Raw genomic sequence first — 16,095 nt, 5'->3', positions numbered from 1 at the left:
AAATTATTCACCCTGACCAAGTGGGATTCATCCCAGTGATGCAAGGTTGGTACAATATTCGCAAATCAATAAATGTGATACACCACATAAACAAAATGAAAGATAAAAACCATATAATCACATCAATAGACACTGAAAAAGCATTCAACAAAATCTAGCACCCATTTCTGATAAAAACGCTCAGCAATGTAGAAATAGAGGGATCATATCTTGACATAATAAAGGCCATATATGAAAGACCTACAGCCAACATCATACTCAATGGGCAAAAACTAAAAGCATTTCCCTTAAGAACAGGAACAAAACAGGGATGCTCACTTTTGCCACTCTTGTTTAACATAGTACTGGAAGTCTAGGCTATAGCAATTAGACATGAATAAATACATAAAAGGGATCCAAATTGGAAAGAAAGAAATGAAACTGTCGTTATTTCCAGATGATATAATATTGTACATAGAAAACCCTAAAGACTCCATCAAAAATCTACTAGACTTAATAAATGAATTTGGCAAAGTAGCAGGATACAAAATTAACGTCACGAAATCGACAACATTCTCATACACCACCGATGAATTCACAGAAAGAGAAACTAATAAACCAATCCCATTTACCATCACGGCAAAAAAATTAGGATACCAAGGAATAAATTTAACCAAAGAAGTAAAGGACCTATTTGCAGAAAACTATAGGACATTGAAAAAAGTAATAGAGGAAGATATAAAAAGGTGGAAGTACATACCTTGTTCATGGATTGGAAGAATTAACATCATTAAAATGTCCATACTACCCAAAGCAATCTATAGATTCAATGCAATTCCCATCAAAATACCAATAACATATTTCACAGAACTGGAAAAAATACTTCAAAAGTTCATATGGAACTAAAAAAGACCCCAAATAGCCACAGCAATCTTGAAAAAGAAGGACAAAGTAAGTGGGATCACAATTCTGGACATCAGGTTATATTACAAAGCTATTGTAATCAAAACAGCCTGGTACTGGCATAGGAACAGGTATATATATATATATCAATGGAACAGAACAGAGAACTCTGAAATTAATCCAAGACATTATGTTCAATATTTTACAAAGGTGGCAAGAGCATGCAATGGAGTAAAAACAGCCTCTTTAATAAATGATGCTGGGAAAATTGGACAGCTACATGCAAAAAAATGAAACTAGACCATCAACTTAACACCATACACAAGAATAAATTCAAAATGGATAGAAGACTTAAATGTGACCCATGAATCCATAAAATTCCTAGAAGAAAATGTAGGCATCAAAATTTCAGACATCATACCCAGCAGAATTTTCACTAATACATTACCTAAGGCAAGAGAAACAAAGAAAAAAATGAACACATGGGACTACATCAAACTCAAAAGCTTCTGCACAGCAAAAAAACAAAACAAAAAAAAACAAAAAACAAAAACAAAACAAACAAACAAACAAAAACATCAAAATGGAAAGGAAACCCACTATATGGGAGAGCATAATTGCCAATGATACATCGGATAAGAGGTTAATTTCCAAAATATATAGAGTGCTCATACAACTCAACAAAAGGAAGACAAAGAACCCAATTAAAAAATGGGCAGAGGACCTAAATAGACACCTCTCCAAACAGGACATACAAATGGCCAAGAAACATGAAGAAATGCTCAGCGTCACTAATTATCAGAGAGATGCAAATTAAAATAACTATGAGGTATCACCTCACACCTGCCAGAATGGCTACCATCAACAAATCATCAAACAAGTGCTGGTGAGGGTGTGGAGAAAAGGGGACTCTAGGTATTGCTGGTGAGAATGCAGACTGGTGCAGCCACTATAGAAAATAGGATGGTATTTCCTCAAAAAATTAAAAATTGATCTGCCATTTGACCCAGTAATCCCAATTCTAGGAATATATCCTAAGAAGCTTGAAACACCAATCAGAAAGAATATATGTACCCCCATGTTCATAGCAGCACTATTTATAATCATTAAGATCTGGAAACAGCCCAAGTGTCCATCAGTAGATGAGTGGATAAAAAAAGCTGTGGTATAGATATACAATGGAATACTATACAGCTGTAAAAAAGAAAGATCTCTTATCCTTTGAGACAACATGGAGAAACCTCAAGAGTATTATGCTAAGTGAAATAAGGCAATTGGAGAAAGACAAATATCACATGATCTCACTTATTTGTGGAATATAATGAACAAGGTGGGCTGATAAAAAAAAAAAAAAAAAAAAAAAGACCCAGAGACATAGAAAGGAGTATGGCTCAGACTGAAAAACCTCAGATTAAGGGGTCAGGGGGATGGATGAGATGAACCAAAGAACTTACATGCATGTATGCATAACCAATGGACATAGACAACAATTCTAGGGGGTGGGGAGGGCGGGAACAGGGGGAGGGTGTCTAGGGGGGTAAAAGAAGAAATATCTGTAACAAAAATAAATTAATAAAAATTGGGAGAAAAATAAACCTAAGAAATAAATAAGTGTTGATTCTCAACCAATAATATGCAGCTCTCTTACATAACCTATGAAGGAAAAAAGTAGCAGAATGACCTGATATCTTCTCTAAATCATATGAAATGAGGTTCTCTTTTCTAAAATGTAGTTAACTGTCAATTCTTTCCTTCTTCTTGGCCAAAATCCACTTATTGTCCTATGCCATTTCATCATTAGAAAATTTAAGTAACAATATTTCCCAGAGTGAATTCTTATCTCTAAAACTTTCACTGCATGAAATAGTCACTTCTCTTCGCTTTACCCTATTCGGCAAGGCCTCCTCTTCATGCCTGTGTGCTTTGTACTTTTCTTTTCTACCCTTCAGGCACTGGATTTCAAGAGACATATAAAAAAGTTAAATAGGCATAATAACCTAAAACCCTATTGTAAACATTTTAAGTATTTAAAGTTCACTACATAAGAAATATAGTACTTATGAATTCGTATGCATGTACTCAAAACCTTTTTAACATATATGAATATATTAATAACAAATATCTTGATTTAAAAAAAGCCTCAAATAAACTATAAGCATCTTTTCCTTTAGTAATAATCCTATCTAGATACGTTTATTTGTATTCTTAGAGTCTCACATCTCCATTTAATTCCATCATTTGCAGAAGTGGAAATAAATAGGTTTAAAATAAAACTTATTTGGTCTAAGTCCACACCAATTTGAATGCCTGAAGTTATCTGGTCATTCCTAAATTCTGCATTTCTGTGAAAGTTTTCAGTGCCCAGGAGGAGCAACAGGCAGAGGGCAAAAGCTCCTGCTCTGTGGCATTTAAACAGAAACAACTGTGAATCCACTTCAAGTTCTCTTTTTATAGACTCAAAAAACTGAGACACAATTTCAAAAGATATCCATCCACTTGCTAGAGAACCAGACAGCGCCTGTGGCTCCTGACACCTGCTGCCCCCTTCAGACCCTGGGCTGCCCTTCCTGCTGCAGTAGGTAACTCATTGCTCTTTGAGTTTCAAGACTGAGGTTTCCAAACAGGCAGAAGTCACGTGCAAGCAAACGTGCATGGTCAGATAAGATAAATGCCACTCCTATGTTCAGAAATTTAACTCTATTATTCCACGATAACACATTATAAATGTGTATGTGTCTTTCAATTTTTTAATTTTATGAAACCATACTAAACCAACTGCTGACACCTGCAAGGGCTTACCTGGTGTACCAAGTGCATCACGGCGCTGAGCTGCTCCTCGGTGTTCTCTGTGGCCACCTTCATGCTGATGCTGTGGAGCACTCTGTTGAGAATGTCACCATCCAGGGGCTGCTGCAGCTGGTCCGCAAGCCCCCAAACGGCCTGCGAATCTGCGTCAGAGACAAGTGTGATGTTGGCAGTGCCATACACTTGATCAACTCTGGCACCACCTTTTGGGTCAAAAAGCACAATCTGGAAGCGTTTAGGAAATGGATTTAAAGACCCTGTCTCTGGGGTTAGGATGACATCCAACACAGTGTTTCTCTGGCCAGGTTCGAAGACCAAGGTGCCTTCGGTTCTCACAAAATCCTTCCCAGAAACAGCTGGAGATATGAGGGTACGCCCCACGGTTTCGGCACTCCTCAGCTCCTGGAAATCAAACACGCCCTGTGAGTGCAATGCCTCTGATCTTGTCCTAAACGAACGCTTACCCCTTAAACTAATTCTAGGTCTCTTAAACATGCTGGTGGGCCATAACAACTAAATCACTGGGTTCTATACTTTTTCCAATCTCCTCAGATAAATTAGAAGGGAAAGGTACAGCATACATGATGAGGTGAGGAAAGACAGATGCCTTGAAGTAGACCGCGAAACAGAATGACAGCTGCCTCTACCGCCTCAGAATTTCTCCAACTGTGTGAATGTCACCGAGAAGTGTGCTTTATATAACACTTGCTTCAAAATACAATATGGAGGAAAAGAGGGAATAATTTTTGTTTGCATTTTCACCTAGAAATGTGGGGAAGATGGGGTTTGGGGGAGTAAAGAGAAAGCAGAGGGAAGAAAGAAGGAAGCAGGAGAAACTGGTCTTTTTATTAGATATGAAACTACCCTAAGGAATAAGAACCTTGGGCAATTTGAATTTCTTCAAATTGTGATTACTAAAAGTGGTTTTTTTGGCCCTGGCTGGTTTGGCTCAGCAGTTAGAGTGTCGGCCGACAGACTAACAAGTCGTGGGTTTGATTCCACTTAAGGGCATGAACTTCGGTTGTGGTTTGTCCTGGCTCTGGTCATGGTCTTGTGGGAAGCAAGCAGTTGATGTGTCTCTCTCACATCAATGTTTCTCTCTTTCGCTCTCTCTCTCCTTCTCATACTATCTGAAGATAAATAGGAAAATATCCTGGGGTGAGACTAAAATTAATTTTTTTAAATAAATTGAAGCATGAGAACTTAATCAGGAAGAATCAAAGTAACCTGAATTTGCCCTGGCCGGTTTGGCTCAGTGGTTGGAGCATAGGCCTGCGGACCAGAGAGTCTTGGGTTCAGTTCCTACTAGGGGCATGTACAAAAAAAAAAAAAAGTAACCTGAATTCATTTACTGATGAACAAACACAGTTCAAACTCCTAATACTGGCCAGGAAGCATACTGTGGCATACAGATACGGACAACAGAATACCTGCACTCATGGAACCTAGCAGAGGAAAGAGATAGTATAAAAGTTATAGAAGTAACAATATAAATTTACATGAGGATAAATTCTATGCAGAAAAATAAGACTAGGTAGGGGCGTGCAGGGTGATGGAAAGGGTATGTGACATCTGAGCAGAGATCTCAGTGATGTATGGGAACAGGCGACATAAGGATCCGGGGGAAATATTCTTGGCAGAGGAGACAGAAATTACAAAGGCCTGGAGGAAGAGCCGGAAGGCCAATATGGTTGGAAGAAGGTCAGAATTACAAGAAACTGGCATCAGAGAGGTGGACAGGAGCCAGGTCATGTATGTCCATTTTACAAAGTGTAGCAGAAAGATACTGGAGGATTTCAAGAGAGTGACACATTTTTTATTTCAAATTTTTGTGACTATTCTATGCATAGTTAGGCTGTACCAGAAAATGTGCATGAGGCAGGAAGAAGAGACAGGAGGTTTTTGCATTAGTTCCTGCAAAAAACAATGGTAACTTGAAGGAGGCTTGTATGAGTTAAAAAAATGACGTGCTCGGACTGGAAATATACTTTGAATGTTGAGCCAGTGTGACTTTCTGGTTCATACAATGTTGGGTGCAGAGGAAGAGGAGAATTGAGAATCTTTGCTTCGATGAATGGTGGAAAGTGGGGGAAATATTGTTAAGGGAGAAATCAAGAGTTATGTATTATGCATATTAAACCTGAGATGCCTTTTACAGATTCAAATGAGGACATTAAGTAGGAGCAATCTGATTCATGAGTCTAGATCAGGGTGGTGAAGAGGCGAGTGACAAAAATTCAGGAGTTTTCATTTTATAGATGATATTTGAAGAAAACAGATCTGGATGGTCTAGCCTGGAGAATGAGTCTTGGTGCACCCCGTTATTTATTGATCAGGAAGGCCAGCTCAGCAACAGGAAGGAACTGCCAGTGAGCGAGGGGTACGAGTAGGAAAGCGTGATGTTCCAGAAATTCAAAGAAGAGCATCTTCCAGCCCTGGCCAGTTTGGCTCAGCGGTTAGAGCGTCGGCCTGCGGTACAGAGAGACCTGGGTTCGGTTCCCGCTAAGGGCACGTACTTCGGTTGCAGTTTGTCCCCGGCCCTGGTTGCTCGTGCGGGTGGCAGCCACTCGATGTGTCCCTTCACGTCGATGTTTCTCTCTCTCTCTCCCTTCCTCTCTCTCCCTCCTACTCTATCTGTACAAAAAATGGAAAAATATCCTCGGGTGAGGATAAAAAAAAAAAAAAAAAAAAAAGAAGAGCATCTTCCAGAAAGAGGAGATGACCAAGTGTATCAAAAAAATGAAAAATCAATGAAGATAAAAGGTTTTTAAGAACATCTTCAGCAAAATGGTAAACGCACCCACACGCACACACATACACACACGCATACTTGTTGAAGGAAACAAAACGAGTCTATTACCTTCAGAATGGATAAATCAAAGTATCCACGGGAATTCTATGTCACAGTGAAAGCGAAAGAACTACATACATCGACATGTATTGCTCAGAAACATGTTGTTGAGCAAAAGCAGCTCACTATAAAGCAATACAATTGGCAGAAGCTCATTTGCATAATATCCAAAACAGGTAAACCTAAACAGCATATGGAAAGTGGTAAATGTATAAATAAAAGCAAAGGAATAATTCAACATGGAATGCAGGATATAAGTTAACTGCAAGATGGAAAGAGGTTATCCTGCAAGGAAAAAGCAGGATGGCATCAGAGAAGGGTCCATGGAGGCTAGTTCCCTGATCCTCACAGAGCTCAATTTCATAAGCTAGGTGGTGGTGACTTTAGTACTACAAACTGCCCTGTCCACTGTTTTCCGGTAGGATTTATTTCACAATTCAGACATTTAAAGGAAATAGAACCATCAAAATGTTCTTGTCTTTATAAACCAGATATAAAAAAGCACTATGCTATTTAAAAGAAACAATGGAAATCAATACAGAAATAGCCTTTGAAGAGAACAGGCAATGTGACCATAAGGAGGAAGGCATGTTCTTCCCCAGGCGTGAGTACCTTGGGCTAGTACACACATACATAAACGAAAAGATTCAAATTGATTTTCAAAAGCGGCTTAGCTATAGACCTATTGAATTTAACAATAACTGGAATGAGTGATATTTTCATTATCTCAAAACTTTATATCCCTTACCTTTTTATCACAAATATGTAGATATCAGGAAAGTAATGCAAGACAACAGTGTTTATGTCCTGGGAAGGCTGAGCTACCACAGGGTATGTAAACTATAGCTACTGTTTTAACTACATTATGAAAATCTATTTGAAGAGGTAAAATGAAGATTGATATCATTGTTACAGAATAGCAACTTGGTCCGTAATTATTTTCTCATTCTTGCCAGCTACTGAAAAACAACATTATCTGTCTTTGTCTTCCGATAATATGCCTGGTATTCAGAGAGAGAAAATACAGGGGCGATGACACAATAGGAAAATAAAATGATACCAGAGAAGTAAAATTTATTCCTAATTTTTAAAATTAAACACTTTATTTTGAGATGTCTGTAGATTCACGTGCAGTTATAAGAAGTAACAGAGTGATCTCCTGCGCCCTTTACACAACAGCCTGCGTTGGTAACATTCTGCATAATGACAGCAGGTCACAAGCAGACTGACACTGATACAATCAAGATACAGGGCATTTCCATCACCACAGGGACCCTTCGTGGGTTCAGGGTTACAAAAACGCCATGAGTTACACGCTAGTGGCAGCATGTGTTGGCAAGAAATCATTTATAAAAATTCTAGAAAGAATATAAATAAATGGGATAGAGATATTGGGATTCAGATTCTTATTTTGGCAACTTTAATTCCCTTCTCATCTGAGTGTATGAACTAGGTTAAAGTGTGCCTCAAATCTCTTTATCCTCTGTTTATCTCCAGTTCCCTTCCTTCACTCCACAAAGTAGTGAGCCTGTGGTGATATATATTTCATGGGAAAAGAAGAATGAAGCACATATTTTTTCTCATTTCTCTTCCTACCTTAAATGCTCCAAGCAAACAAACTACAATCTCCCTACCATCAATCATTCTTTTTGTGTTCATACCACTGCAGAGCTATTTACAATGAAGTTTATTTCTAGATTCTCATACAATGGCAAGCTCAGTCTTCTTGTCTGCCAGCTGTGGACTCTGTCACAGAGACAAGCTTTTCTGCATGGAGAGCTTCCAGGAATACTTCGTACCCAGAGGTCAGTCCTCACCTCCTGTCCCTGACACACAGCCCAGATGTTGTGTCTTATGCACAGAATGTGCTCCGTGTTTGAGCCACCCAACAGTGACACAACCAAGCACATACTAAATAGCACTCTGTCAAAAAGAAAACAAAGCATGGATTTGAAGAAACATGAAGATCAGTTAGCGTTTGAAGTTTGGAGATTTTCAACTAGTTCAAATATAAACAATAACAAAGACGCTTGTTGTTTCTGGTCTTATAGGGTTATATTGTAAAGAAATTTTAACTCTAAAGATCTTATAAAACAGATTTATGCAAAATGGGTTGCATGGCACAACCAAGTTTTTAAAAAGAAGTAAAATTACAAAAGACTATCATTTTAAAACATGATCTAAGTGGAAAATTGAACTGTTAGAAGAATAAAGCTTAATGTAATATGAATTATGATGGAATCATAAGAAAATATTGTATTGATTATTCTCCATTTCACTATATATGCTATAGTTAAAGAAGAAAGCCTTAATGCATGTTAATATGTATCTCATGCTTACCTGGGTACTAAAGTTAACAAACACCATTACTCCTGTTCCAGAATCTCTGGACACCTGCAAACTGACTAAAGTGGACTTTTTATGAGCCACTGGCAGCCGAGAACCCGCAGAAAAATACACGAGGCTCTGAGGTTCATCACTCTGCAAGAATTTAATCTGTGCAAATCTGGCACTATTGTTTATTGCTGCTCCAGCAGTTACTTCGTACAGTTCCACAAAAAAGTATGTTGCAACTTGTGGTATCTGATAAAGGGGAAAAAAAAAAAGAATGATTACTAATATTTCTCTATTTTTAGATAATTCTGATGTTAAGAATTAGTACTATTCATATATATAATTACAGGAATAAATGTATATTTAGAAATTCAGTCTGTATAATTACAGAATTAAAATCTTATGTTAGATTACCATGGAATTTACTTTTTTGATCTTTCTTTAAGAAACACCATTATTCTCCCTGGGAAAGTTTCTTACTATAAAATCAATGTCAGGTGACAATCTATGTGTACTTCAATAAGCAAAAGGATAAATAAAACATATTAATACAATGAAATGCTATTTAACAATTAAAAGGAATGAAATACTTCAATACTTTTCAATACTGATGGGTGTGAAAACATGAGTGAAAAAAAATCAAGTTGCATAATGATATGTATAGCATGATACAATAAATGTAAAGCCAAAAATTACATAAAGCTTACTATGTATCATCAATTGGTATGTATTTATTTAAATATTTAAAAATTAAAATGCCATGACTAGTTGGCTTAGGTGGAGGGACTGGGTTGGGGATAGTACAGGCATGGAGTTGGAGAATGTCACTGTGGATAGAGGAAAAAAGACAGCTTCAACTTTGTCAGTAAGGTTTTATTTTTTATCTTTAAAATTTTTTTCGAGAGAGAGGAAGGGAGAGAGAGAGTGAGAAACATCAATGTAAGGGCAACAAATTGATTGGCTGCCTCCTGCTTGTCCCTTACCAGGGATCAAGCCCACAACCGAGGCATGTGCCTTGACCAGGAATTGAACTAGCAACCTTTTGGTGCATGGGAGGACACCCAACCCCCTGATCCACATTGGTCAGGGCAGTAAAGTTTTATTTTTTAAAGGGTTAAACATAAATGTAAGCATATTGATGATAGTCAACTTGGTAAAAATGTATTTTCCAAAATTTAGAATCAAGTTAAGTCTAAATTTAGTCCATCAATTGTAGTTTGCTCATGTTTCTCCTCAATTCTTTCTCAATAATCTCAAATAATTTATTTTCTAAAGCCTGTATTCAATTTTATAACACACTATCAATCACCTGTTTTTACTTATTCCCTCGTACACAATCATCTAAACATTTCAGCCACATAGTTAGCTTCCTGTCATAACTCAAACAAGCTAAGCTGATGCATTTGTCATAGTCTGATTTGATATAACACATCAGTTTTACTTATCAGCAAGGGCCTCATTCATTTGTTTTGTGACAATTTTAATGAGACTTATTATGTCATTTGTGTCATTAAGCAATACAAAAAACTCTTTAGTATTATCCAAGAATAAGTCATATCTTAGTCACACCATAAATGAACTTAATTTCCTTTTCTAATCTGAAGAAATATGTTCAGCTTTCCTATGGTACACCATTCTTTACAATTCAACATCAGTAAGTATTGAAATATGGGGATAACTATATTCTTTCCACTTTTGAGAAACAAATTTGGCAAATATATTAAACTAAAACCCTAGGAAAGTATGGGTACCTTTATTCAAGAGCTATCATTCCCTAAAGGCTGAATGAGTTTAAATTCACAACAGTTTTATTAAACTAAAGCTTTCAGCATTACATTATTTTATTTTTCAGCATATTACACTACAGTATAAACTCTTATCTTTATTTTCCAGTAAAATATGTCTTCTCGTTGTGATGATGATTAGGACATTACTTATAATCACTTAGGGTAAAAGAATATGTTATAATTTAAATAAGCGACCATATAAAATTGAACAGTTGGCTGGCCAGTGTGGCTCAGTGGATTGATTGTCGTCCCATGGACTGAGAGATCCTGATTCAATTCCCCATCAGGGTACATGTTTGGGTTGCTGGCTTGATCCCCGGCGGGAGGCGTGCAGGGGGCAGCATGTTTATCTCTCACATCAGTGTTTCTATCTCTCTCTCCCTTCTTTTCTCTCTAAACAAAAATCAATAAAAATATATTTTTAAAAGTTATTAAAATCAAGAAGTGTACAGATGGATGCCAAGACATAATCCACTACAGACAAAGGAATCTTCTAGTCTTGCAAAAATATGCACTATTCAAACATTATGCCTGAAATATATTGGGAAAACAAAGCTCACAGATCATATGTAAATCCCTCTAGACTTAAATATGACTGTAGACCTCAGAAGAATCTATCTCATGGTAACTGCCAGCAAGTTCCTTCCCTAGTTAGGTCAGAAGCACTACAACATGACCTTTTGCCCAACTAGTGTTAAATGATTTGTACTGGGTTCACATTTGCTCAGTAGCAGTCACTCAAGGCAATAACAAAATAATACTTAGTTACTTAAATATTTTTAAATATATTTGCAACAGACATTTAAAGAATCTATTTAGTATAAGAGTTTTCGGATAAAGAATGTGCTTCTTAAGTTAATTAACTATTACCTTTATACATTTTGCTAATATAGAGGTATTAGATAAAACAGCACAGAAAAGAAACATTCAGAAGACGAATTATAATCTTGGCTGAGTCGCTCACTAGGGAAAGTTACTTAAATTCTTGATAACTTGAACATTAAAGTACTGAGTAACTGTAGAGATGGCAATCAGAAATACAACAGAGTAGAAAAACTTTCGGTTGAAGGTCAGGAGATTGGTTTGAGTTTAGGGGAAACCACCATTAATCAGTGGGATAATTCTATGAATGAGAGTGTTGTGTTTGTTGTGTTGTTATGTAACTCCCAGACCACTAGATTTGATGTAGTGCTACCCAGTCACTAAGCTGCCTGGGGCTCCCTTCCCATCCATTGTGAATAACAGTTATACTAACCCTCTCTTATGAAGGCCAACAACTCCTTGCCAAGAACTGTGTGAGGAACCTCTCATTCACTATCTACCGAATTAATTATTATTAACCCCATCAAACCTGGGAGGCTCAGGAAGGCTAAGTAACTTATCTAATGTCATCCTACTAATTAGTGGAAGAGCTGAGGCTTGAACCTAGATCTTCTATCATCAGGGCCCACACTCTTAGACACCATACTACCTCCCAGAATAAGTTCAATATCCTTTGATTAAAAATAAACACATGGTTCACAGAGCAAAAGTCAAAGACTAGTTAGTTGTACTGCTTTGCCGGGATCTGCAAAAACCTCTCAAAGTCCACTAAAGAAGAATACAGTTGCAGAAACAGTTTCATTTCTATGTCTAGGTATCAGTTTATTAGTTACAAGAAGAAGAATTTGAACCAGATGAGCAGTTTCTTTCTAGTCAAAAAAACGTAACTTGTTAAAATGCATATTAGAATCTCAAAGTACTTTTTGGAAAAATATTTTTCCATTCTTCTGGGAATATAATCTCCCATCTTTTAAAATTTCTCTTACTGAAACTGGCATGTGTATTCCTCTTGCCTACACCTTTCCTTTTAACAGCTGAGAAGATGAGAGCAAAATGCCTTGAAACTTAGCAGCAGGATAACTCAGCTCTATAATTTAAAAAGTCATTCGAAAGAGAAATAAGAGATGAGACCAATCACTCCTCTTGCCCAAGTGAAAATACTTGGACATAGGCTCAGTAGAATTTCCCACATTAGGAAAAAAGATATACACAGTAGCATGTACTGCGTAGTATATTTTCTTAAACCTTAATTATAACACTTTATGATCTAGGAGTGTCCTTACTGTTCTCCCACAAAGAGGGCAAGCCAAAGGAAGCAGTGCCTTCTCCCACCTACGGTCTAGCTTTCCATCTCCCCTGCTTTCGACTTCTACAACCATCTCTGTTAGACTCTCTTCTGTTCTCTCCCTCCTGCAGGTAGAGACCCCTACAGGCAGTATTAAAGCACAATTCTCTAGATGTTTTAAGTCTAGTGAGATATTTCCAAGATCCTAATTCATCAAAAAAAAATCTTACTTGAGATAAAATGCACAAGAGAATTTTCAATAACTCATGTAGGCAACAAATTTATGGAGGCTGATGGGAGGAATGCGAAGTTCACTAATACCGTGTTCTAATTTTCAAGCAGCTGAGAGACCAATAGTCAAGATAAAATTAAACTTCGGCCCTGCAAAAAACCAGTAACTTCCATCAGCAAGGCACAGATAGTCTGTAATTTAGAGGATTAAGAAATCTAACTGACAATGTCAGGGGAAGCGTCGTGGAGGAAGTGGCATTCTGATTAGTCCTTAAGGGACAGTTAGTAAGTGTGGGGTTTGGGGGGCTGAGGAAGGCATAAACCTGTTTGAACAAATGCACAGGAGAGGATCTAAAAGTTTTCAAGTAGAATAAGATAATCGAATGTTTTGAAAATTGACATTTCAGTCCCTCCTTTTCAATGTGATAGGAAGTATTAGTAGCTAATGAAACTCCCACTCAAGATAAAATGCACAATAGAAGTAAAATACAATAATATGGTATGATAAACTAGAAAAAAAAGATCAGTGTGAATTCAATATTTTCAAAAATGTGCTTCCTAACTTCATCAGTACCAAGGTGGTTCACAGCAGCACCTTCACCAACCATTAACGCTCACACATATCTCTAGTTCATAGACTAACCTCTAAAACTCTTTCTGATGGAAAAAGGTCAAGTTCTTGGACAGTAGCTGATTAGATGGCTTAGCTCAGGAAAAATAAGGCTGGCTGTGGGATTTGTGTTATTGACATAAAGCAAATAAGTTTCCAGAAATTTTTAAAGCAGAATGAAAAGACAAAAGACCAGTTTAATAGGACTTTCAGTAACATGGCATAACTATTTGAATAGCAAAATGAAAATCATTTGATAAGTAAATAAAATGAGGGGAATTTGAGACTCTTACAAAGATTTCTGTGTAAATGAACGTGAAGTTCAAATGCATGTTGTTTAAGAGTCAACTGTATTTTTGGTCGGTGGCTGTCAATCGACCGAAGTTAGAAGTGAACTTCTGACTTCAAGAGGATTGGTACCCCTAATGCCAGCATTGTTCAGGGTCAACTGTAATTGTATTTGTGCATGCTTTTCCTGCTGTTTTAAGTGTTTGGCATGTACAAAGAAACTATAATATTTTTGCACATTCACAATATTATGTCTAGTTTTTGTATTAAATATTTGAGTTTAATAAATTAAGTAGTAGACAAATAGAAAATATTACTGAGGGCTCGTTAGGCATTAAAGTATCACAGAAGTCATTTTTTTTAAAACAAAAGCCACACATGATTACTAAATGGCTAAAGTTCTGTTAGGTCATCAGTGACCAATGACATCTGAATAATGTAGATCCCTTTGGAAAGAGAGTGGAATGCCTGCCTCCTGAGTGCTCTGTATGACATGAACCAACAGAAATTTATCCAAAGGCTCACCAAGCATGGCCTCGCTGAGTCTTAAGTAGATCAAAACTGAACTTTATAACTATAGATGAATAGAGAATGAGAGAACTTTCATCCTATGATGAAATCTATAGATATGATATAATCAAATCTATACATATAAAGCAAAACACTAAACATTCAGAGTAATCAGAGATACTAACTGGCTAAAAATGACTCAAGGGATCATTCATGCAATGAGCAGGTGGGCCAGGAAGAATCTTGGAAATGACAAGAAACAGACACAAAGAAAACTGATGAACTTTTAAAAATATTGAGATAGCCCTGCTGGTGTGGCTCAGTGGCTGAGTATCCACTCATGCACTAAGAGGTTGCCAGTTCGATTCCTGGTCAGGACACATGCCCAGGTTGTGGGCCTGATCCCCAATAGGGGGCATGCAGGAGGCGGCCCATCACTGTTCTCTCTCATCAATGTTTCTTTCTCTCTCTCCCTCTCCCTTCCTCTCTCTCTAAAATCAATAAAGGAAAAAAAATGTAATTAAATAAAATAAAAATATTGAGCTATAATTGACATATAACATGCATTAGTTTTAAGTGTACAATTACAGGCTTATTGACAAAAAGTTTCTAATGAAATCAATTCTAAGTCTGAAGTCTGTTGCCCAGCAAAGAGATTTAGATATTACGGCTAAATGAGGCATAGAGAATCTCCACATAACCAATGTATAAGTTTCAATAAAGTGGCTTTAAAATACTAATTCTAAAGCAATACAATTAGAAACCGGCAATGCTATGCCTCCTCACTCCGTACCTTCCCGGGTTTAAGCTCCACGGTGAGAGAGCACTCCGTCCGCCCTGCTCTGCAGGCTGTGGTCCCTGACACCGAGAGAAGTTCATCCCTCAGGTTCACACCGTCCTTCTGGAGCACAGGGGCTGTTTTGCTAAATGTCACTCGCCAAGAGACCTTGACATCTTCAAAGGCCCTAGGAACAAAGCAAAACCTTTACATATGCAGTAAGAGGTGCGGTATCCCTGTGTCTGATGCAGAATGTGGCATCTCTGAGCCAAAGTGCACCCCTTCATCCACGGCACTTACTCCACACGGTATCCTTTGACCACACTGTTCAATGAGGACTAAGTACTTTTTGAACTACTATGTATCAGGAATGTGAAAATGAATAATATTTTTCTGCTTAGTATGCGCATTAAGTTCCAGAAATATGAAAATAAAAATAATAAAGAATGTCTGCCTTCACGCAAATATTCCTCATTTGTCTTTTAACAGGAATTCTTTTAAAGGAAAAGCACTACTGCTAAAAATGGTTGTTATAAAAATAAAGGGCAAGAGATGACCTAAATTTTCAGAGGTTATTTAGGCCCCAAATGGAAAAGGTAATATGTATAGATGTACATGTGCACACCTAGTGTGTGTATGTGATAAGCATTCAAAAGGCGTGTACTATACAATATTAAGTTGCAAGCAAAGATTTTGGTACTCACCTCTCCCTAACAGGAAATAGTGTGTGTCTGTATGTGTATTCCCACTTTGAAACAGTACTTTGAAATAGTAAATGTGATGAAATGATACCTTTTATAAACTGTACCTTATGAAGTAGACAACACGTTCAAGGTAGCCCCGAGTCACGCTCGTAAATCAAGTGTGCTAAATAAATCACAGACTAAGAACCAGAGCAGCTGAACACTGACA

The 16,095-nt window shown here is 37.3% G+C and overlaps 1 protein-coding gene across 1 annotated transcript in view; it reads right to left on the bottom strand.

The window, feature by feature from the left end:
- ADGRV1 (adhesion G protein-coupled receptor V1) overlaps nt 1–16,095 on the bottom strand; it is a 526,552-nt gene that overhangs the window by 311,558 nt on the left and 198,899 nt on the right. Inside the window, exons 77-79 of the mRNA XM_036279419.1 lie at nt 15,199–15,370; nt 8,879–9,121; nt 3,682–4,089 (exon numbers count right to left, since the gene is read on the bottom strand). Of these exons, the coding sequence (XP_036135312.1) occupies nt 3,682–4,089; nt 8,879–9,121; nt 15,199–15,370 (823 nt within the window). The remainder of the gene's footprint in view (nt 1–3,681; nt 4,090–8,878; nt 9,122–15,198; nt 15,371–16,095) is intronic.

Source organism: Molossus molossus, unplaced genomic scaffold (genome assembly GCF_014108415.1).
Source record: "Molossus molossus isolate mMolMol1 unplaced genomic scaffold, mMolMol1.p scaffold_m16_p_3, whole genome shotgun sequence".
Taxonomy (NCBI): Eukaryota; Metazoa; Chordata; class Mammalia; order Chiroptera; family Molossidae; genus Molossus; species Molossus molossus.
Note: the sequence above shows the minus strand (reverse complement) of the source record. Positions and strands in the feature narration are given on the sequence as shown.